The sequence below is a fragment of the Grampus griseus genome, assembly GCF_964374135.1.
Source record: "Grampus griseus genome assembly, chromosome: 1".
NCBI lineage: Eukaryota > Metazoa > Chordata > Mammalia > Artiodactyla > Delphinidae > Grampus > Grampus griseus.
This window is the reverse complement of record NC_139017.1, coordinates 37,804,747-37,828,876: the sequence shown is the minus strand read 5'-3', so window position 1 is coordinate 37,828,876 and position 24,130 is coordinate 37,804,747. Positions and strand designations below refer to the sequence as shown.

The 24,130-nt window shown below is 36.2% G+C and overlaps 1 protein-coding gene across 1 annotated transcript in view; it reads right to left on the bottom strand.

The window, feature by feature from the left end:
• The window catches only part of HMCN1 (hemicentin 1), a gene marked incomplete at its 5' end in the record, with an annotated part of 521,222 nt that overhangs the window by 79,729 nt on the left and 417,363 nt on the right, over positions 1 to 24,130 (bottom strand). The window contains 8 exons of the mRNA XM_082648266.1: positions 6,017 to 6,187; positions 6,317 to 6,487; positions 7,172 to 7,441; positions 11,357 to 11,438; positions 13,000 to 13,190; positions 13,593 to 13,727; positions 14,864 to 15,077; positions 19,077 to 19,267. Coding sequence (XP_082504392.1) covers positions 6,017 to 6,187; positions 6,317 to 6,487; positions 7,172 to 7,441; positions 11,357 to 11,438; positions 13,000 to 13,190; positions 13,593 to 13,727; positions 14,864 to 15,077; positions 19,077 to 19,267 — 1,425 coding nt within the window. The remainder of the gene's footprint in view (positions 1 to 6,016; positions 6,188 to 6,316; positions 6,488 to 7,171; positions 7,442 to 11,356; positions 11,439 to 12,999; positions 13,191 to 13,592; positions 13,728 to 14,863; positions 15,078 to 19,076; positions 19,268 to 24,130) is intronic.

The window sequence follows — 24,130 nt, the reverse complement described above, 5'->3', positions numbered from 1 at the left end:
GATGCCCTGGGCCTGAATAACCACTCTGCCCTTACTAGCTGTACGATCCTTGACAAGTTACTTGGCTTCTGTGCGCCTAGTTTCACCATCTGCCATATATGGATAAGCAAAGAACCTACCTTATTAGGATGGGCATGAGGAATAATGAGTTGATAGATGAAAAGTCCTTGAGCAGTGTAAGACACACAGTATTACATGAGTGTGAGCTCTGAGCTAGTACTGCTATTCTTCACTCAAAGTTCTCAACGATTTTCAGAATAACACTTAAAAAAAGCTCATTCTTTATCTGTAACAATATATTTTTTATGATTGTCTCAAATGGCAGCAGGATGGCCTACCCCAGAAGATACCCATCTTTTTTAGAGGGAGGATTGTCAGTTTAGAAATATCTTCTAACTGGGGGAGGACAAGATAGGCCTAAAATATCAATTCGTACCAGAAAGTCGAAGCGTTCATGAAATGATGGGGACATATCAAGAGGACACTGAAGCTAGGATCCCTCAAGGGATCTCCACTAACCAAATCTAGGACAATTTGTGCATCACAATAAATGAAGACAGTAGTGCATTATAAACCACTGAATGAAATGATATTTGAGTTCTTACTGATATAACTGAAAAAAAAGGAGAAAGAGAAAGAAAATTCTTTCTTACAATAGAAAGCCAGTAGGGGACTTCCCTGGCGTTTGAGTAGTTAAGATTCTGTGCTTCCAATGCAGAGGGTGTGGGTTCAATCCCTGATTGGGAACTATGATCCCACATGGTGCACGGCATGGCCAAAGAGCAAAAAAAACAAAGAAAAAATGCAATTAAAAAAAAAAAAGAAAGCCAATAATAGATGTAGAAGATATGATGGAGTTATAAATGTTTTGTAAGATCATAGCAATAGCTGATTTAAAACAAAAATAAATCATAAGTAGATGCTAAAACTAGTAGATAAAAGATTGATAAGAAACAAGATGTTTATGAAGTCTTTAAGTTTCCCTACAAAATACTTATTAGTTACAAAGGTAAAAATAGTAACGACACAGTGGAAGACACCACTTTAAACAAGTGAACAAAGTTAACATCACCAGCTTGGGACAAATTCTGACATCATACACTATCTCATATGATGCACTGAGAAGGACACAAAACCATTTCTGTGATGTTTCTGCCAAAATGCAAAACCTGAATCTAATCATGAAGAAATATCAGACACATCTAAATGGAAACTCTTTTACAAAATGATTAGCCTGTATACTTAAAAAATAGCAAGGCCATAAAAGGTAAAAAGTGACTAAGGAATTGTTCCAGTTGAAAGGGACTAAAGAGACTTGACACATAAACACAAGTGTGATCCTGGACTAGATCTTGCAGTGGGCAAAAGAGTTATGAAGCATATATGACTGGGACAACTAATAAAATTTTAATGTGAACTGTGGATTAGGTAATAAGACTTAATTAGTATTGTATGAATGTTAAATTTCTTGATTTTGATAACTGTTTATAAAAGAGAATGTTCTTGTTTTAGGAAATATACAGAATAGGTGAATCTGGGTAGGGGTATACAGAAGTTCCTTGTACAATTCTTGCAACTTTTCTGTAAGTTTGATTAAGCACAAATTTTTACTAAAAGAAAATCTCATTAAACCATGTGAGGCAAAAACTAACAGAACTGCAAAGAGAAATGGATGAATCCACCATAATAGACAGAGACTCCAATACTCCTCTATCAGAAATGGACAGATCCAGCAGGCAGAAAATCAGTAAGGAAAGGATTGAACTCAAGAACAACATCAATCAACTGGATGTAGTTGACATCTATATACTATTTCATCCAACAACAGCAGAATAAACATTCTTCTCAGGCTCACATGGAACATTCACCAAGGTAGAACACATTCTGAGCCATAAAATACACTTTAACAAATTTAAAAGAATAGAAATCATATAATGTCTCTCTCAGATCACAATGGAATCAAGCTAGAAATCAATAACAGAAAGATAGCTGCAAAATCCCCAAATATGTGGAGACTAAACAACACACTACTAAATAATACCTAGGTCAAAGAAGAAATCTAAAGAGATATTAAAAATATTTTGAATTAAATGAAAACATAAGTTATCAAAATTTGTGGGATGCAGCAAAAGTAATGCTTAGAGGGAAGTTCATAGCATTGAATGCATATATTAGAAAAGATCAAAATAAATTATCTACATTTCTACGTTAGGAAACTAAAAAAGAAGAGCAAATTAAATCCAAAGTAAGATGAAAAGAAATAGTAACAATTAGAGCAGAAATCAGTGAAAATGAAAGTAGGAAATCAATAGATAAAAATCAATGAAACCCAAAGCTGGTTCTTTGAAAAGATCATAAAATCAATAAGCCTCTAGCCAGGCTAGCCAAGAAAAAAAGAGAGAGAGAGAATACAAATTATTAATATCAGAAATAAAAGAGGGGGGATCTATTAAAGAAATTGAACCAATAATTAATAACCTTCCAAAACAGAAAACACCAGTACCAGATGGGTTCCCTGCTGAATTTTACCAAATGTTTGTGGAAAAAATTATACCAATTCTCTATCTTTCTTTCAGAGGACAGAAGCAGAGAGACTACTTCCTAACTCATTCTATGAGACCAGCGTTACCCTAATACCAAAACCAGACAAAGACATTATAAGAAAAGGAAACTACAGGCCAATATCTCTCATGAACGTAGATGTAAAAATTCTCAACAAAATATTAGCAAGTTGAATCCAACCATGTATAAAAAGAAAATCTCTTCAGTCCCTAAGGTGCTGACATACCCCCTGGATGAAAAAGACTATCTTTGGCTATTTGCCCATTTTGCAGTGGTATACTGATAAATGTTTAACAACCAGCTCTCTGGGAGTAGGGAGGGAAACTCTGAATTATAGCATCTGCAATTTTTGTGGTACCAAACACTCCCACTGTGGTCAATATCTACCTACTAATATGATGTCACTAAACTCTCAGTGGGAAGAGATACATGCTCTCAGTGGCAAGATCCAGAACACCACTGACAATATGCCAAAATAACAGCTAAATTCAATCAATATAGAGGCTGGGAGATAACCAAAGAAAGACAGAAGAACAGTAAACCAACAGAAAAGTGAGCAAAACAGCAGTAAGCCAATAGTTACTCAACATGAAGAGAAAAAAAATCCTGACTTTTGTTTTATGACATTTACTAATATCATTTAGCTTTTCATTATATAGACATTAGATATCATAGCTGACAAACTGTACAAAGGTTGCTCTAATCCAGTATTTCTGGTTCTTTTTACTTTGATATATTATTCTATTATAATTAGATTTCTCATTTTTCAAGATTAAAAAAACTTGGCTTTTGGTTTATTTTAAGATTTCATAACAGTTAATTAATTTTTGTAACGTAATAGAAGTTCTGAACTGCAAATCAAGATACCCAGGATCTAAGCAAATTGGCTTGGGAATCAGACAGACCTGGGTTCAAATCCTTAATTCACTTTTAGTAGGTGTGTAACCTCAATGAATTAATTATCATATATTTTCTGAATCTTAGTTTCCTTTTCTGTACAATAGAATGCAATATCCAATGCAGAGGTAACTACGACTCATTTTTGTTTGTCAATATCCCTTTTTTAGACCATCTCAGCTAAGGTGGCTCTCCCAGTTATGCTCTATCACTTCAACTCTTTGAGTTTGTCCTGTATGCTTATCAATATCTGAATGATATTCTAATTACAGCAGTTAGAATGGTGCTCAATAAGTATCTGTTGGATGAATGAATGATTAAAAGAATGACTTAACAGCCACTCTTCTATTCCATATGATTTCTTTCAGGCTGTCAAACAAGAAACCTTGCCCCTCTTGATACAAGGTGGGCAACTAGCCCAAGCTGGCTCTCAGAGCAGTATCCTTCTCCTGGACTACCTGAGTTCAGAGGTGAGCCTGGGACCCAAACAAAATCAAAGAGGGTTCTTTCGCAGAGGCTGATACAAATTATGAGAGAGAGAGAGGAACTTTTTTCCTCTGAGGCCTTAGATTATAAGGCCGCTGTGAGCCAGCTGCCGGAAGTCATATTTCCCACCACATGGAAAGAGTTTAATGGAGAAACAAAGGCAGAGAAAGGAAAGCAGAGATGAGAGATGGAAAACATGCTAGTGAAAACATGCTAGTAAAAACATTAGCCAAATCCCTGGATTCAATCATACCTGAAAGTAGAATTTTCTATGTAAGCTACGTATTTAAGTTTGATTTCTGTCACTTTAACCTGAAAGAGCCCTAATATACCACACCCAGTATATTCACTGTAAGAATATTTGCCCCAGTTTTGCCACCAACTAATTGGCTGTAAGGCAATTTTGCTGTGAAAGATAAAACAATGATCAACAGGTTCGACAGTTTGGTTTCAACTAGTTGACAGTGGTTTCATTTCTCCACTGACTCAGTGCTCCCATTTTTGTATTATACACATCTTAGGCCTCATAATGGTCACTACAGTGACGAGCAGATGTGAGGGTCTTAAAATAGTGGATGATAACAACTATGTATAATGACTTGATAGAAAATACGGTGATAAGAAAACTTACAGGAAATGTGAAATGAGAGCGTGTAAAGCCAGATCGCATACTATACTAAAATGATAATATATCAGTTTGCAAATCCTTTGGTGAGCACAGTCATCACTCTCACCTGTCAAAAGCAAAAGTTTACCAAGCTATGGCAAATATAAAAGGGGCGGCTAGTAATTCATAACGGTCTTCAAGAGCATTAATTATCGATTCTTTAGCTAATTCAGATACTACAGATTGCTCTCCAAGCTGTCTTTATAAAATCTATCACACAATATTAGAAGTTGGAGGCAAAAGAATCAAGCTCCTCTTATCGCAGCAAAAGGAAACGGTTACATGCTTCCCGGTAAGTTTCTTGAAAATGGTGAAATTTTTTGCTATTTGATAGTGGAGAACACTATGTACCCAGAATTTTGGTATTTGGGACAGAATCTGGCTTAGATGATTTGGTGAAATATAAGGACTGAAATTGTGATGGAACATTTAAATGTAGTCCAGATATGTAGGACCAGTTATGTATGTTACATATATTGATAAGAAATAGCATCCCTCGTCTGTTCATTTTACATTCAGGGATATCTGAAAAGACTTACAGCAGATTTTTTGTATATCAAAAAGAATTTATGTCCAACAAAAGATCCTGAATCCTTAATGATCAACTCCGAGAAAGGAAGTATCATCGTTTTCTAAGACATACCCCAATACAACTATAACATGAATTTACACACATTTTAAATGTATTCAAATATTTTCTGTATTTTCATTTTTCATGACAAAATGTTTTAAAAATTTTGTTTTTAATTTTTCATCTTAATTATGTCCTTTTAAATGTTCCTCTTTTATTTTATCTTTATTATTTTATCTTCTACAACAAAATTGTCTTACGGTCTGTTTAGTTGTGCAGCAAAACTGCCTGCAGCAAAGGTTCTTACAGTGAAGATACCTAGAACCCTAAAATACCTATGTTGTAGTGTTGTTTCACAAAGTCAAAAACAACATGTAGATAAAGTACTGATGAGCATGGTTCCTAGCACATGACACATATTTAGTGAATGGTAGCTAATATTATTTTACTCCTCACCAGCTGTGTGTTTCTGGGCAGGTCTTTAACCTCTCTAGGCTTCATTTATTTCATGTGAAAACGAATGACTGGATTAGCTGTTATCTAAGGTCCTCATTATCTCTAAAATTCCATTAATTTGATTAAATCTACATGATTAAAAATACACCACAGTTTAGAGCCTTTTATCATGTTCAGTTATATCAGGTATTTGATGTAACACTGATTAATGTCATACCTTCACAAGTTCATCCATGAGACAGGACTAAGAACACAGAAAATGAATATGTTCAAGGGTTGCGGCCATAACATCTCTTCACAATAAAGAAGAAAAGGTAATTATAACTCCTTTGTAGGAGTTAGAAAGATGCAAGTTTTGCTTATTGGTGGATTCTCACCTGGGCAAGGTCTAATGTTGCACATGATTATTTCCACAGCATTCCCTTCACATGGCTGCCCACCATGCTGAGCTGATGGATTATTGCAAGTTCTGGTCCTGGTTCGGTTGCCATGTCCGCAGCTCCTTGTGCATTCTTCCCAAGGGCTCCACTCTGACCAGTTACCATCCACTAAAGGTGACACATTACACCATTAGATATATTTCAGTTGAAAGAACTAACAGTGAGACAAGCCATAGTTAGGGAACAGAAATGAGTATCTACTGAATACGTGCCTGTCCGGTGAATAAAGAGGTTTACCTGGACACAGCTTATGTTGACAGTTCCGCATTTCTGAATCCGATCCCTGGCAAGGCTTCCCACCATTGGCTGGAGAGGGGTTGTTGCACACACGACTCCTCTTTTGGATGCCTTTCCCACAGGTGACACTGCAGGATCTCCAGGTTGACCACTGGGAAAAGCCACCATGAACTGCAAGTAAAACATTGTACTTGGTCTCTGTTTTTGTAAGTAAAAAAATTTTGTTAAGTCAGATTTCATTTAAGATATGCACTGGGTCTAGCGCTGAATCTATGAAGGCTGAGAGATTGCTTATGGAAGCTCTTCTTTACTGTAAAATTAAAACCTAAGCAAGATATGTATAACTGATTCACTTTGTTATAAAGCAGAAACTAACACACCATTGTAAAGCAATTATACCCCAATAAAGATGTTAAAAAAAAAAAAAAAAAACCTAAGCAAGAGAGAAGAACTTCAAACTGCTAACTAGGGTTCCTTCCCAGCTCCAGTCCTGACTCATCTGGACATGGCTGTTGAAAGAGTCAGTGACCAAGAAATTTATATGCTATTTACCGTTTGGAAATAAGTCATTCTTTAAAGCAAAAATATGCATTGATTTTTGAGAATAAATTTAACCTAGTTTTGAATACAAAATTCAGTTCGGGATTTTGAATTATTAACGTGGTATTCTGCAGCTCTCATCTGTATTGTTTCAGTCCTTTCAGTTTGTGATGTGATTTTTGTCCTAGCCCTATAATCTAGAAGTATCTTAAAGGTAGAGGAGACTTGGACTAAGATGCTTAACGATTTTTATGATTTCGATCACTCCAGGTGCTGTTTAACATGAATATCCCAGGGCGAACGAATCACACTCACCCTGGACTATTACTGGCACTCTGACAAGGACAGAACCCATCAAGTTTCGAGCAACACATTCATATTCGGATGTATCTTCTTTCTGAGCGGCGGTGATATATAATGAGTTGTTGGACAACACATTAATTCGCTCATCCCAGGGGATAGAGTGCCCCTGACGGGACCATGTAATGGTTGGATGAGGCTCTCCAGTTGCCTGACAATTCAAGACGACTTTGCCACCAGCATTAATAATAGTTTCTATTGGCTCAAGAGTGATAACAGGAGGACCTATGGAAAAAAGCACATAGTATTTCTTAGCTTTTGTGGAATCATATTAACATTTTAAGCCATATTATATAGTAACATTATTTTGAAAAAAGGCTGATTTTTTAATACACTGTAGCTTCTCAACTATTAAGGTTGTAATGGCTATTGATAGAATGTTTTATTTAGTAAATGGCAAAAATTTAAAATCCCCAAGCAGTCTAGCCTAGAGCATGGGCTCTGCAGTCATGCTTTTCTGGATTCAAATTTTGTCTCTGCTCTTTACTACCTTTTTGAATCATTGTGTCCTTAAAAATGGTCCCTAGTTCACAGGATCTTGTTTGACTCGACTAAGATGATGTAAGCACAGCTCTTCAACAAGGTAAGCACACAATATTATTAGGACTATTGTTATTGTTAACAAGGTAAGCACACAATATTATTAGTACTGTTGCTGTTACTATCATTGCTTTTGTCTGTGTTTTACATGGTGAACATTCAGTTCTTTCCCTTACATTATTTTTGAGGTAGGGATTCATTATCAACTTATTCTTTCACCAGTGGTCATCATTCTTTAATAAACATATATGAAGAACCTACTTTTTGCCAGGCATTGTGCTAGATGCTGGGGGCACAGATATAATTTCTAGCCTCAAGGAGCTAACAGTCCACTTATAAGACAGACAAATAACCCATTATTGAGCTGTGCTATAATTTACCTGTAGAATTTGGTAGTAGAATAGGTAGAATAGAATTTAGTATACAATAGGTAAAATTGTGGTAATCTGGGAGCATAACAATAGTGACTCAACAGATCATACAAAAGCATGTCACTGGAAATGAAGAGGAAAAGGAAAATATTCAAGAATTGTTAAGAAGGTGGGAGTGATAGAACTTAGCCATTGAATGGTATGGAATAAAGGGAGGAATTGATGACTACAGGGTTTTGATTTGGGCAATATCGTATATCTTTGGGCAATCCAGCAGAACATAGGAGATAGAACAGATTTGTTGGGAGGGAGTAAGGAATGATAATTTGCATCCATTTAGAACTGCTGAGCTTGAGATATCTGTAGGACATTCAAATGGAGATGTCTACACCACAGTTGGATATTCATATCCAGAGCTCAGAATAGAGATATGGGCTAGAAATATAGATTTGTGAGTCTTTCATGAGTGGATAAGATTGCTTCAGAAGTGAGTCTAAAATCAGAGGAAGAGATCCAAAGACATAAACTATTACAACATCATTATTTAAGAAATGGACAGAAAATGAGCCTGTAATTGAGTTTCTTCCTTGAAGAAACTCAGGAGAAAAGGGTATCCTGGCAACCAAAGGGAGTTTCAAGAAGGAGGAAGAGGTTAACAGTATCTATACTGGATGATAGCTATTCAAATAAAGCTGTTGGAAAGAATGTAAAAGGAATTGCAAAAAACTGCTGACAGAATGTTTATCTTTATACTGGTCTACAGTGTCAGGATAGAATATGAAAGACTTCATGGAGAAGAAGCTTGGACTGGATTTTTAAAAATGAGTAAGATTACATATAGCAGAAAGGAGGCTCCCTGGAGAGAAGGAAATAGCATAGAGATGGGTTTAGTTTTGAAAGGATGATTCATCCAGGAGAGCAGTAGCATGCAGGTATTAAACATCTGGTTAAAATCTTATAAGAAAATCAGAAGGGTTTATGTTTGAATAGGTAAGCAAAGGGGATTGTGCTTATTCTTGATAGAGTATGTCGGGATGACAGTGGTGTTTTAGTGAGACTGAACTGAATGGTGGAATGATTTGCTCAGTGAGAGTTAATGCAATCATATAATTCAAGGCAGTGGCTGCACATTATAGACCAGGAAATGTATCTGGAATGATGGAACATAAAACAAAAACAGAAGTAAAATGTGTTTTATTGTGATATTACTATGCTAGTATTTTATGTAAAGGTACCACTGACATGTCTTTTACAAAAGTAATTATTTCATATGAGGTTTGAATCCCTCAGTGAGTGTTATTAATGTATTATTCATATATATGCCCACATCATCCTATACAATTGCCTTCTTACTTGATGTTTACATTAACATCACTCTAGGAACTTTCAGGGCTGGTGCTTTTCCTTCTCTCCCAGTGATGAGATTACATAATGTATTCAATAAACTGTTGCTGGATAAAGTAAATGCCTCAGACTAATCACGTAACACTAAATAACAACAAAATGAATAGATGAGCTTGTCTGTTCATATTATTATGGCCAAAGAAAGTGTTAAATAAAACTTAGAATCTTAATTTAGATTGCACATTTGAACATTTCCAACTGCACATAAGGCTATAAATTAATTCAACAATAAAATTCCATATGTACATCTTTCAAAGTTGAATTAATTCTATCAGTCACATAATGATCAGTTAAATACGAGCATTTTATCTAAATGAAAACATTCCTTCTGGTGCTTTAATCTTAATTTTAAACAAATTATATTTTTGGCTTTTTTTATATCCCTCATTTATTACAATGAATTTATTGTCAGTATGTAGATGAGCTAATCTAATCTAATGCAGCTTTTCTTAAACTGTCAGTGGAACAGTCTTCCAGGAGAGATTAATCATGAGATGACCTACCTACACTCACCCAACAAAGGGGTGAGGAAGGTTTCATGGAAATAACATTTTTTTTGGGGAATGTAGAATATTATATTTTCCTCTTGTTGAGTTATAACTAACTCACATCTGCATATTAACATTTCTGGAAATATCTGCAGTAAAGAAATTGGTACACCTAAGCAGGGCTTGGCATATACTAGGTGCTCTTTATATATTTAATAAATGAATAAACCTTGTTTAATCTATTTTTTTCTCAGACTTACTCAATCATGGCACTCTTTTTTCCTAATGACACCCCACAAAGTTATCATTTGGTAGATATGTATTTTAATAAAACATTGTCTTAGCAAGACATACAAACAACCTGAGTGTGTCTTTCAATGGATGAATGGATAAAGAAAATATGGTATATATATAGTAGTTTGGCAAACAGCTGTTAGTAAATGCTAGTCTACAGCATCTCTCAATAGTGAATAAAGAAAATGTAAATAAATTCACCCTGTTAATTACTGAGCCTAGTCTCAAAATAAGCTGATTTCCTTAAATTGTCAACCGAATAACATTGTTCTCGGGTCAGCCCCTGAAGTGGTTCTGGGGACTGTCCAGGGAGCCATTGGAGTCTTTCATGTTTTTCTAATTATGAAAACCTGTCTTCCAATGGTTTATACTGAGAGCCTTCATCATGAACATGATAATCCTGCTCGGAGCACATAGTTATTTCACGGCAGATTGACAGCAATCGAGCTGGAGCACTCTTTTTTTTTTGCGGTACGTGGGCCTCTCACTGTTGTGGCCTCTCCCGTTGCGGAGCACAGGCTCCGGACGTGCAGGCTCAGCGGCCATGGCTCACGGGCCCAGCCGCTCCGCGGCATGTGGGATCTTCCCGGACCGGGGCATGAACCCGTGTCCCCTGCATCGGCAGGTGGACTCCCAACCACTGCGCCACCAGGGAAGCCCCAAGCTGGAGCACTCTTGAGTTCACTTACATTAGTCTTTATTTTCAACACTTATTTTTCAAGTGCCAGAAAATGATATTTTTGTAAGTTCATTACAACAACCGTGAGGAGCTATACGAAGGGTACTCGATTGAATATATTGCAAACAACACAAAAGGCTCTGCTACCGAGCAATTGCAAGTGTGAGCTGCATGTGTTAGATAAAATATATTGCAAAATTATATCAGTCTTATGCTTGGTAACAGCTGCTCCATCAGCAGCAGAAAAGTAAATTAGACAGACTCTGAAAGCTACCATTAATGTACTTGCTAGGAAGTTAAATGAACAATTAAATGGACATTTCTTAAAACAAGTGTTTAATTAGAGTTTGATTAAGCAGCTTACTCTGCAGAGTCAGACTCATGCTGCGCTCCACCACCCCAGCTTCATTGGTAGCTACACATGTATAGTCACCGGCATCTTCATTCTACGGAAATAAGCAGTGTTTTATAAAAATATGTGCCTATAGAACAGCGCAAATCACTTTTTATTACCATGATGCTTGTTTATATGCAGTTTTGTTTTTGAGACGGTATTTCAATGGAAATAGAAAAACTTACCTATATTTAACCACATAGATTTTTTTTTTTTAAAGAAAAGAAGAGAAAGAAATTCCTAGCTTAATTTTTTTCTGAACAACGTATCATTGCTCTCAGGGAACAATAACTGGCAGGAAACCTAAGCAGAAAATCACATTTTTTACAATCATTTATCCAAAATTATCTCATTAAAGAAAAATGCCAACACTATTCTTATAGATAGCTTAAAAAGCATTAAATAATCAGAACAAATCAACGAATATCTAGTTCTTTCTTATGGGGGTTGTTAAAAAAAAACATTAAGCTTAGCCTCCATTTAGAAAGCTTGAAATGTAGGGAAGAAAGTGAGGAACTAATTATTAATGATGACAAATCACAGAATGTAAGTCACAAATTTATACATATATATTATAGAAAATAAGGACCACATGAGTTTAGATTTGATGACTAGAGACACAGATTTTGCTAAGGTCTTGTGAACAGAAGAATTCTGGTCTTGTTAATAGAAAGAGTAAGTCAGTTAAGAGGAACTGAATTGAAGGAAGTGGAGGAGGGTGGGAGGAGAGAGACAGATGATTTAGTTGTTTAATCAGGGTATCAATGCATTATCCAAATAGAGATTTCTAGTAGGAAACTGTAAATGGAACCTGAAAGAGTTTCAGGGTTGAAGGTACAGGGTTAGGAATCTGAAATTGTATGGTGGAAAAAAATTAGTATTAATATTGATATTAGAAGAAGTACCAAGGACTTCAGAAGTAGTAATGTTTGCGTAGAGGAAAAGGGGGGTAAAGCAGTAATGAAGAAGCCTGAGACTCATTCGTGTAGCTAGAGGTAGAAATCATCTCAAAATTGAAGGGACGATCAATAACATCTAAGGTTGAAATAAAGCCAAGGAGAAGAAAAGACTGAGAGTGGCCCATTGGAGCAGGTGATTAGATAGTATATACTAATTAACTAATTCAACAGTAGGTTAACAAATTACCCTCATTTAGTCTAGTTAAGAATTTTTCAGATAAAATATCTCATTCACTTGACCCCCAAATTAGAATAACTTAAAGTACTAATCACTGTCTGAATTACTGAAACTTTTGGACAGCCTAATATAGTTATCGACTTGGTGATGAAATCTAACATTTATTTGTAATTTACAATGTTGTAATTCTTCAATTTCCGCATTCTAAAACAGATTTGAGGAAGTTATCTACTGATGTTGAACAATAGGTCAATGATGGAGAACAAAGCAGCAAAATTATTTTATTGCTTGTACTTCTTTGAAGGGCTAAAAATCATCAATTTGAACCACTGTTTCAGTTTTTTAAAAGAACCCATTGACTCAGATTTTATGATTAAAATAGGAATGCATTAGAAACTTTTCCCATCCATGGCACCTATAGAGAGGCATTGATTGTGACAGTTAAAGTGCATACTGACAATTCCAGTGTGACTTACTATAGTGCCATAAATGGCCAGGGAGCCGTTTCCAAGTTGCCGAATTCTGTGGCTAATTTCAATATCCATCCCCCTTCTGTTCCACTGGATAGTTGGGGCGGGATCACCTTTCACCTCACAATTCAGGATTGCATTACCACCAAGTGGTTCAATCCAGTTAGAAGGGTAATCACCTTTGAAGACTGGAGGTTCTGGGGAAATAACAAAAGATGAGTATAAGAAAAAGGAAGCTCCAATAATTTCTTTGTGATTTTGATCTATTTAAAAGATAATTTAGTGAAGAGGGGAAAAGCCACGTTTGAGCCCCATGGATCTTCCAGAATTAATTGCTCATGCTAATCAATGAGATAATTTTGTCCATTTCAGTAACCTAAGTGGATGATTCCATTTTGTGCCAAATGATCTCTTTACATACTGCTTACCTACTTTTGAGTTGAATGTTCATAATTTTTTTTATGTCATGAATTTCATATCTGTGAAATAAGACTAAATGGATTAATAAATTGAAGTTATATTGTATTACTATACAATAAGGAGGCAAAACACAAACCATTCATCATAAATAAATTTAAAATAGAAGACTTTTTATCTACCTTTCACATAAACAAATCCAATTGCCTTCACAAAACCAACGCTGTTCTCTGCAGTGCACACATAAGTACCCGAATCTTCTTTTGACATCCTTTCAATAACAAGTTCACTGTGTCCATTTACACTGTCAAAGTGGGCTGAAGGAAACAAGGTAGAAAGCAACGTAAATGCCTCTCAGTAACCTAGGAAAATAATCAGTACAGCTCAATATTTTGCAGGTTAGATTTATGAATTGGTTAGCAACTGAACCAAAGAGATCTCATTATGACACTGGAGGAGAGAGCCTTTTCCAGGGATTTCTTCCTGAGCTATTTGCTGTGTCTCTAGACACTTGTTTGAAGAATGAAAAAAAAGAAGGAACAGGAGAAGAGAATGAAAACAAACATCTTTCAAAATTAATTTTCGATTTGAAGTACACCTTTCATCTCAAAGGGTTGCCTAAAGCTGGCTCACAGTCTCTCTGGGTTTCAAAAAATCTTTCATTCAGAAATATGACATTTTCCATTTCATTTCTCACACCACTTTTCCTCCCAAACAATTTACATCAAAATATAATTCAACTGACCTGGCAGCTCAGAGGGGAAATCATGAAAATATACGCTAGTTAGGTAATAAATAATAATAACAAGATTAATTTTGTAATAATTTGAACTTCTCCATAGGTGATGATGATATAATTATTTACAAAGGTATTTACAATACTTGGAATAGAGTATAAGATAAACATGCTAATCCTAAAATAATCAATACTAAATAAGATTTTGATTAGACCAGCCAATATCTGATTGTTAAGTATGTTTACCTTGCATGTTCTCTCCCATTCACATTATATTTTAAAGTTTCATACTGCTGAATATTATGTGGAAAATTAAGCTTTAAAAATTGAAATAGCTAAGTTAGTACTACGCCTTCAGAAAAGAGTACTGATTAAGTTTTTTAGAGTTTATTTTTCTTTAGTAAGATATACTATTATTGTTAAGGTGATACAGTTGGTGAATTCTAGTGATTAACATAAATCTTTATAGCAGAGAAAACTCAAGCTTATTACTAATTTTCCAGCAAGGCATTTGTAAATGCAGTACTTCAGAACTCAATTTTGGGATGCAACAATTTCTCTTTACAGACAATATCTTTATGCTGGTCATAAAGTCTAACAAATAGAGACACTTGTCCTCCCAGGGATGAGGGCTCCTGGGCTTTAAAAAAAAAATGGAGATTGGTTTTGAGTTCTCTATGGGTGTACCATTCACTTCTTAAGAATTAAATTACCAACCTGGGATAATATTGTTATTGAAGGTCCATGTTAACTTGGGCAATGGAATACCAGTTGCTTTACAGTTTAATCGTAGCTGTTCTCCTTTATTTAATGACACATCTCCAGGAAGTTCAGTAAAAGTGGGGAGAACATGCACAGTCAGGCTGACAGTGTGTGTGTCTTCACCTGCAGCATTGTTAGCAACGCAGGTATAGGTGCCAGAATCCTCTGGCTTAAAGAAAGAAAAATCATACGGCTTAAAATTACATAATCTTACATTATACTACATATAATACATAAAGTTACATAGCTTGGTTCCCAAAGGAGCACTCTTCTTTAAAGACAGTTTAAATTTCCATCTTGTAGTCTGAACCATCTGGCTAGCTATTAAATAACATAATTTAAAATGTATAAGAATTTAAACAAAAGCCCATACCTTATAGAACTATAGAATTTATAATAATAAGATCTCAGAAAACTTTAAAGTTTATTAAACATCAACTGTTGTACTGCAATGTACAAATAAAGAGCAAATAGTCCCAAAGGCTGTTAGAATCTTGACAGCATAGTTGGCTCTCTGGGTAATGTGGCACCACAGTCCACCAAAATTATCAAAGGAAATGGCAAGAGTAAGGGCAATAACACCTGCAATTCCAAAATTTCACCTGCTAAATCCAGCTCTTGGCACTCACTTTATTAGATGTATTGGCAGCATTTGACACAATTCTGGCTTCCTTCTTTTTAAAACCATGTCTTCACTTGGCTTCCAGGACACCCCATTCCCCTAGTTTCCTTCCTACTTCACTGGTTGCTCCTTTTCCATCTCTTTTTGCTGGCTTCCCCTCCACATTAATGTCTTTATGTTGGTATGTGAGAGGGCTCAGTCTTAGTTCTCTTTTCTTCTATATCTGCACTCACCTCTTTGGTGATCTCATCCAGTCTTATGGCTTTAAACATCATCTATCTACTGATGAGTAACAGGATGTCCAGCCCAGATGTTTCTTCCAAATTTCAACTACATTGAACTTTTCATTCCAACTCTCTGCTTAGATGTCTAAAAGACATCTCACACTCATGTCCAAAACTGAACTCCCCATTTCCCCTTCCTGTTCTATCTGCAGCCGTCACACCATCTCAGTTGATGGCTACTTTGTTCTTCCAGTTGTTCATGCCTTTGTTCTCAGACATTTGAACTATCCTTTATTCTTTTCTTTTTCAGACTCTACTTGCAATCTAGCTAGGAAATCCTAGCTTCAAAGTATGTGCAAAATCCAATCACCTCTCACCCCTTCTCTGCTAATGTTCAGCTTTTTTTTTTTTTATTAATTTTTTATTGGAGTATGGTTGCTTTACAATTCTGTGTTAGCCTCAACTGCACAACAAAATGAATCAGCCATATGCATACAGATATCCCCTCCCTTTTGGACCTCCCTCCCATTTAGGTTACCACAGTGCACTAGGTGTGTTCCCTGTGCTGTACAGCATGTTCCCATCGGTTGTCCATTTTACACATAGTATCTGGATAAAGAAGATGTGGTACATATATACAATGGAATATTAATCAGCCATAAAAAGGAATGAAATTGGGTCAGAGACGTGGATTGACCTAATGTTCAGCTTTGAGTCCTATAATCTCTCCTCTGCCTCCAGACCATCTTCCCAACTGGTCTTTTCTGTTTCTATCCTTGCCTCCCTACCGTATATTCTCATGGAATAGGAGGAGGAGGAAGAGGGGCGGGGGGAGGGAAGGGGGAGGAGGAGCCAATGCAATGTTGCAAAAACATAAGGCAGACCACATTGTTCCCCTGCTCAAAACCTGTAATGGATTCTGATTTTACTCAGAGTAAAATGCAAAATTGTTATGACCTGCAAGACACTACCTGTATCTGGCTTTCATTTTTCTGACTTCTTTCTCTTTCTTTTCATTCTTTTTCTTCTTTGCTTTCACTGGCCTTCTGTTTCTCAAATACATCAGACATGTTCCTACCTTACATTCTTGCGTTCTTTGCACCCACCTTAATTTCTTTGCCCCTAAAATCTGGGGGAAGAGCATCCCAGTTTTCTCTGCCTGGGATGCTCCTCTTCCAAATATTTGCTTAACTAACTCACTTCCTTCAAATTTTGCTCAAAATATCTCCTTCCCAAAGGACATTTACTCTGACTATGCTATTTAAAAATGTAACCTGGGGCTTCCCTGGTGGTGCAGTGGTTGAGAGTCCGCCTGCCGATGCAGGGGACACGGGTTCATGCCCCGGTCGGGGCAGATCCCACATGCCGCGGAGCGGCTCAGCCCGTGAGCCATGGCCGCTGAGCCTGCGCGGCTCCGCAACGGGAGAGGCCACAACAGTGAGAGGCCCGCGTACCGCAAAAAAAAAAAAAGAATGTAACCTGTACTCCTCCAACTTCTGATCCCCTTTACCCTGCTCTTCTTTTATTTTTCATACCAGTTGTTTTCTTTTGGCAACTGGTATGAAACAATACATTGTTTATTTTTATTTGTTATTGTCCATCTCCCTCCTCTAGAAATAAACTCCAAGAGGGCAAGGATCTTTGATTCCTTTGTTCCCTGATGTATTTATTCCCAGTGCCTAAATCAGTGTTGATCACACTGATAAATAAATATTTGTTGAATTAATGACTGAATGCTTCTGACTGCGTTAAGGTCCATATTACAGACTTTTCCTTCCTTTCAAAAAGTTTAAGAATATATATTTTTGCATTGAAGCATCAAAAAACTGATTGGAAATGCAGCATCAAAATTGTAATTACTCATTATAGATATAATCTAAATTTGGTTGGTTGTATACTAATTTTTTTAAAGGCAAACAGGAATAAATCATATTCCATGTAAAGGTCTCCCCACTCTGATACCACTTAGCTATTCTTAAAATTCCCAGGTTATAACAACTTAAGTTTAAAATCAAGGATTTTATGGAAGTAAAGCTTTTGAAAATCTGGTTTGCACGTATTATTCACAAATAGACTTCTTATCATTTGTGTCCTTCATCCAGTTTTTATAAGCTACCTTATTGTTGATATATTTCTTAATGTATCTGAGTCACTGTCTCACTAAAAGTCTAAACTTTTCTTACTTAATTTCTTCAGGTCTAAGAGTGATTAAGGGGCCTAATTCAACATTCTTGAACCTGGGAGTAATCCCTACTGGAGATATTTACCAGCTTAAACAAACAAACAAGCAAACAAATTTATCCTTATTTTATCAATTCTAAAATTCATAGTTTTAACTTTTAATATCTCTGAATTTGGGATACAACTTAAAAATTGATGATCTTCTCTAGTTTACTTGACTATATATTTTTGTCTTAGTGGCACATAAAATATTGGTGCATCTTAGAATTGATGGAAACTTAGATTTGAATAAATACACTTTCTACTAGCACATGAGACAGAGTTAACCTATCACTAGAGCTATTTATCTGGTAATTCCAGGAGTCTGGCTAAAGGCTGAAATTATACTGTGAAGTGAATGTGATCAATTTATCATTTTAATTTGTTCAAATTTAATTCTATGAAGACTTTGTAATGAAATTTAGGCACTTTGAAGGGTAATGAAAAGGAATAAGATAGGCACAAAAGCTCTGAAAGTGATTCACATTTTAATCATGTTTAATATTTAGTACCAAGTGTTGATACTCTCAAACCACATGATAATTTTTTAAAAAGTCACGTGGTATGCATAGATACAGATTCCTCTTCAAGTGGGCTCACACTGAAAAACTGAGATGCTTCCCATAGCTACAATTTTGCGGACTGGCGACGTACCACCTAAGAATATTCAAAAACCCCAGCTTGCACTGATCCCTAAGACTAAGAGTTATTTAAAAACCTGAAAAGAGCAAAAAGCCTGCTTTTTGTATTTGCTTAATAATACATCAGACATTCTTACATCTCTACTCTTCTAACCATCCTCATGCATCGTTACAAACATGGAATATAACAGAGGCTTAGAATTTTTCCTGATAAACACAGATTTTCACAAAAATAAAATAATTTTAGAAGGAGGCCACTTATGAGTTCTCACGATCTGCTAAATACTATTCTCGGGGACATAAAATGAAATATGTGTAAAATTAATTCTTTGACCTGAATTTGTAAGAGTACTTTCTTTCCTTTCATTATTAAAATATACATTTCCGAGCTAAGTCACTAAATGTAAAAAGGTGAATTAATAATCTGGCTTAATGTATCTATTCGTGTCTGTTAAACTTACCACAACATTTTCCAGAATGAGCTCCCCATAGGGTTCGACAGTGTGTTTTCCTAACAAGTTAGCCAAAAGAACATTGTCTTTTTTCCAGTTAATCGCTGGTGTGGGGATTCCATCAGCCACGCATGGAAGAACGGCTTGTGAATTCTCATTGACGGTGTAATGTACTTCTGTACTTTGAATTCTAGGTGGTACTATGAAGAGTTTAAAAATGATAGGTATTCAGGATGTTGAATTCAATAATATCTTTATTCACACTGAAAATTAACACACAATAGACTTTCTTGAGGGTAACTTGCTAGAAATACTAACAAAATTTATCAAGCCGTTTACTTGTTTCTTACTATGAAAGCAATCCATATTTTTGATGCTAGCAAGAATTCTAATGCATCTGTACTTGTTGAATATCAATTTCTGAAAAAATGACAGAACTGGTGAGAAATATTTAGATTTTATTTGACTTCCTGACTTTTCCTTACTTGAGTTTCTTTTGCTTATTGCAGTAAGGTAAAATAAACAAGAGCAACTAAAACCAAAAATGCTTCTATAGTTGTATAATTGCTAGATTTGTATCACAGAGATATTGTGAGGATAGACTAATAAAAGTCCCTAGTTAAAAACACTGTAAAATACTCACTCCATATTAAATATCACAAAGTGTTAAAGAAAAAACTACTTATTGCAATATTTCACGTGTTACAACAAATGCAAGTAAAACCAGAAAAGACATTTAATTCAGTTTTTATACTGTCACAGAGAAATTTTTACAGTGATTTCATAATTCTGTGCAAATACTGCCTTTGCCTTTGCACAGTATTTGCCTGTGCAAATACTGCCTTTCTATATTTAGGCAATATAGAAAGGACAATTGACTATTTCAGGGTACTAACAAATACTTTAGTGAACTTGGAACTAAGATATTCACTTCTAAAAGAAAGGCATAAAAATATTAATAATACTTGGCTCAAAAAGTAAAAATAGAGATTGGTTCAAGATGGCAAAGTAGAAGGACGTGTGCTCACTCCCTCTTGCAAGAGCACTGGAATCACAACTAATTGCTGAACAATCACTGACAGGAAGACATGGGAACTCACCAAAAAAGATACCCCACATGCAAAGACAAAGGAGAAGCTGAAATGAGACGGCAGGCAGGGCGCTATCACAATAAAATCAAATTCCATAACCGCTGGGTGGGTGACTCACAAACTGGAGAACAACTATACCACAGAAGTCCACCTACTGGAGTGAAGGTTCTGAGTCCCATGTCAGGCTTACCAACCTGGGGGTCCGGCAATGGGAGGAGGAATTCCTAGAGAATCAGACTGTGAAGGCTAGTGAGATTTGATTGCAGGACTTTGACAGGACTGGGGGAAACAGAGACGCCACTCTTGGAGGGCACACACAAAGTAGTGTGCGCACCGGGACCCAGGGGAAGGAGCAGTGGCCCCATAGGAGACTGAACCAGACCTACATGCTAGTGGTGGAGGGTGTCCTGTAGAGGTGGGGGGCAGCTGTGGCTCACCAAGGGACAAGGACACTGGCAGCAGAAGTTGTGGGAAGTATTCCTTGGCGTGAGCCCTCCCAGAGTCTTCCATAAGCCCCACCAAAGAGCCCGGATAGGCTCCAGTGTTGGGTCATCTCAGACCAAACAACCAACAGGGAGGGAACCCAGCCCCACCCATCAGCAGACAAGCAGATTAAAGATTTATTGAGCTCTATCAACCACCAGTCCCTCCCATCAGGAAACTTCCACAAGCCTCTTAGATAGCCTCATCCACAAGAGGGCAGACAGCAGAAGCAAGAAGAATTACAGTCCTGCAGCCTGTGCGACAAAAACCACATTCACAGAAAGATAGACAGATGAAAAGGCAGAGAAGGAACAAGATAAAACCGCAGAAAAACAACTAACTGAAATGGAGACAGGCAATCTTCCAGAAAAAGAATTCAGAATAATGATAGTGAAGATGATCCAGGACCTTGGAAAAAGAATGGAGGCAAAGATCGAGAAGATGAAAGAAATGTTTAACAAAGACCTAGAAGAATTAAAGAATAAACAAAAACAGATGAACAATACAATAACTGAAATGAAAACTATACTAGAAGGAATCAATAGCAGAATAACTGAGGCAGAAGAACGGGTAAGTGACCTGGAAGACAGAATGCTGGAATTCACTGCTGCTGAACACAGTAAAGAAAAAAGAATGAAAACAACTGAAGACAGCCTAAGAGACCTCTGGGACAACATTAAATGCAACAACATTCACATTATAGGGGTCCCAAAAGGAGAAGAGAAAGAGAAAGGACCCGAGAAAATATTTCAAGAGATTATAGTTGAAAATTTCCCCAACATGGGAAAGGAAATAGCCACCCAAGTCCAGGAAGCACAGAGAGTGCCATACAGGATAAACCCAAGGAGAAACACGCAGAGACACATAGTAATCAAATTGGCAAAAATTAAAGACAAAGAAAAATTATTGAAAGCAGCAAGGGAAAAACGACAAATAACATACAAGGGAACTCCCATAAAGTTAACAGCTGATTTCTCAGCAGAAACTCTACAAGCCAGAAGGGGCTGGCATGATATACTTAAAGTGATGAAAGGGAAGAACCAGAACCAAGATTACTCTACCTGGCAAGGATCTCATTTAGATTCGATGGAGAAATCAAAAGCTTTACAGACAAGCAAGAACTAAGAGAATTCAGCACCACCAAACCAGCTCTACAACAAATGCTAAAAGAACCTCTCTAAGTGGGAAACACAAGAGAAGAAAAGGACCTACAAACACAAACCCAAAACAATTAAAAAAATGGCAATAGGAACATACATATCAATAATTTCCTTAAAAGTGAATGGATTAAGTGCTCCAACCAAAAGACACAGGCTTGCTGAATGGATACAAAAACAAGACCCATATATATGCTGTATACAAGAGACCCACTTCAGACCTAGGGACACATACAGACTGAAAGTGAGGGGATGGAAAAAGATACTCCATGCAAATGGAAATCAAAAGAAAGCTGGAGTAGCAATTCTCATATCAGATAAAATAGACTTTAAAATAAAGAATGTTACAAGAGACAAGGAAGGACACTACGTAATGATCAAGGGATCAATCCAAGAAGAAGATATAACAATTATAAATATATATGCACCCAACATAGGAGCACCTCAATACATAAGGCAAATGCAAACGGCTCTAAAAAAGGATATCAACAGTAACACAATAACAGTGGGGGACTTTTTTACATTTTTTACACTTTTTACATTTACACCAATGGACAGATCATCTGAACAGATAATTAATAAGGAAACAGAAGCTTTAAATGACACAATAGACCAGATAGATTTAATTGATATTCATAGGACTTTCCATCCAAAACAGTAGATTACACTTTCTTCTCAAGTGTGCATAGAATATTCTCCAGGATAGATCACATCTTGGGTCACAAATAAAGCCTCAGGAAATTTAAGAAAATTGAAATCATATCAAGCATCTTTTCTGACCACAACACTATGAGATTTGAAATCAATTACAGGGAAAAAAAATGTAAAAAACAGAAACACATGGAGGCTAAACAATATGTTACTAAATAACCAAGAGATCACTGAAGAAATCAAAGAGGAAATCAAAAAATGCCTACAGACAAATGACAGTGAAAACATGACGATCCAAAACCTATGAGATGCAGCAAAAGCAGTTCTAAGCAGGAAGTTTATAGCTATACAAGCCTACCTCAAGAAACAAGAAACATCTCAAATAAACAATGTAACCTTACACCTAAAGGACCTAGAGAAAGAAGAACAAACAAAACCCAAAGTTAGCAGAAGGAAAGAAATCATAGAGATCAGATCAGAAATAAATGAAATAAAGGCAAAGAAAACAATAGCAAAGATCAATAAAACTAAAAGCTGGTTCTTTGAGAAGATAAAAAAATTGATAAACCATTACCCAGACTCATCAAGAAAAAGAGGGAGAGGACTCAAATCAATAAAATTAGAAATGAAAAAGGAGAAGTTACAACAGACACCACAGAAATACAAAGCATACTAAGAGACTACTACAAGCAACTCTGTGCCAATAAAATGGACAACCTGGAAGAAATGGACAAATTCTTAGAAAGGTAAAACGTCCAAGACTGAATCAGGAAGAAATAGAAAATATGAACAGACCAACCACAAGTAATGAAATTGAAACTGTGATTAAAATTCTTCCAAGAAACAAAAGTCCCGGATCAGATGGCTTCACAGGTGAATTCTATCAAACATTTAGAGAAGAGCTAACACCCATCCTTCTCAAACTCTTCCAAAAAATTGCAGAGGAAGGAACACTCCCAAACTCATTCTGTGAGGCCACCATCACCCTGATACCAAAACCAAACAAAGACACTACAAAATAGAAAATTACAGACCAATATCACTGATGAATATAAATGCAAAAATCCTCAACAAAATACTAGCAAACAGAATCCAACAACACATTAAAAGGATCATACACCATGATTAAGTGAGATTATCCGAGAGATGCAGTGATTCTTCAATATATGCAAATCAATCAATGTGATACACCATATTAACAAATTGAAGAATAAAAACCATATGATCATCTCAATAGATGCAGAAAAAGCTTTTGACAAAATTCAACACTGATTTATGATAAAAACTCTCCAGAAAGTGGGCATAGAGGGAACCTACTTCAACATAATAAAGGCCATATACAACAAACCCAGAGCAAACATCATTCTCAATGGTGAAAAACTGAAAGCATTGCATCTAAGATCAGGAATAAGACAAGGATGTCCACTTTCACCACTATTATTCAATATAGTTTTGGATAGCTATGGCAATCAGAGAAGAAAAAGAAATAAAAGGAATACAAGCTGTAAAAGAAGAAGCAAAATTGTCACTGTTTGCAGATGACATGATACTATACATAGAGAATCCTAAAGGTGCCACCAGAAAACCACTAGAGCTAATCAATGAATTTGGTAAAGTTGCACGATACAAAATTAATGCACAGAAATCTCTTGCATTCTTATATACTAATGATGAAAAATCT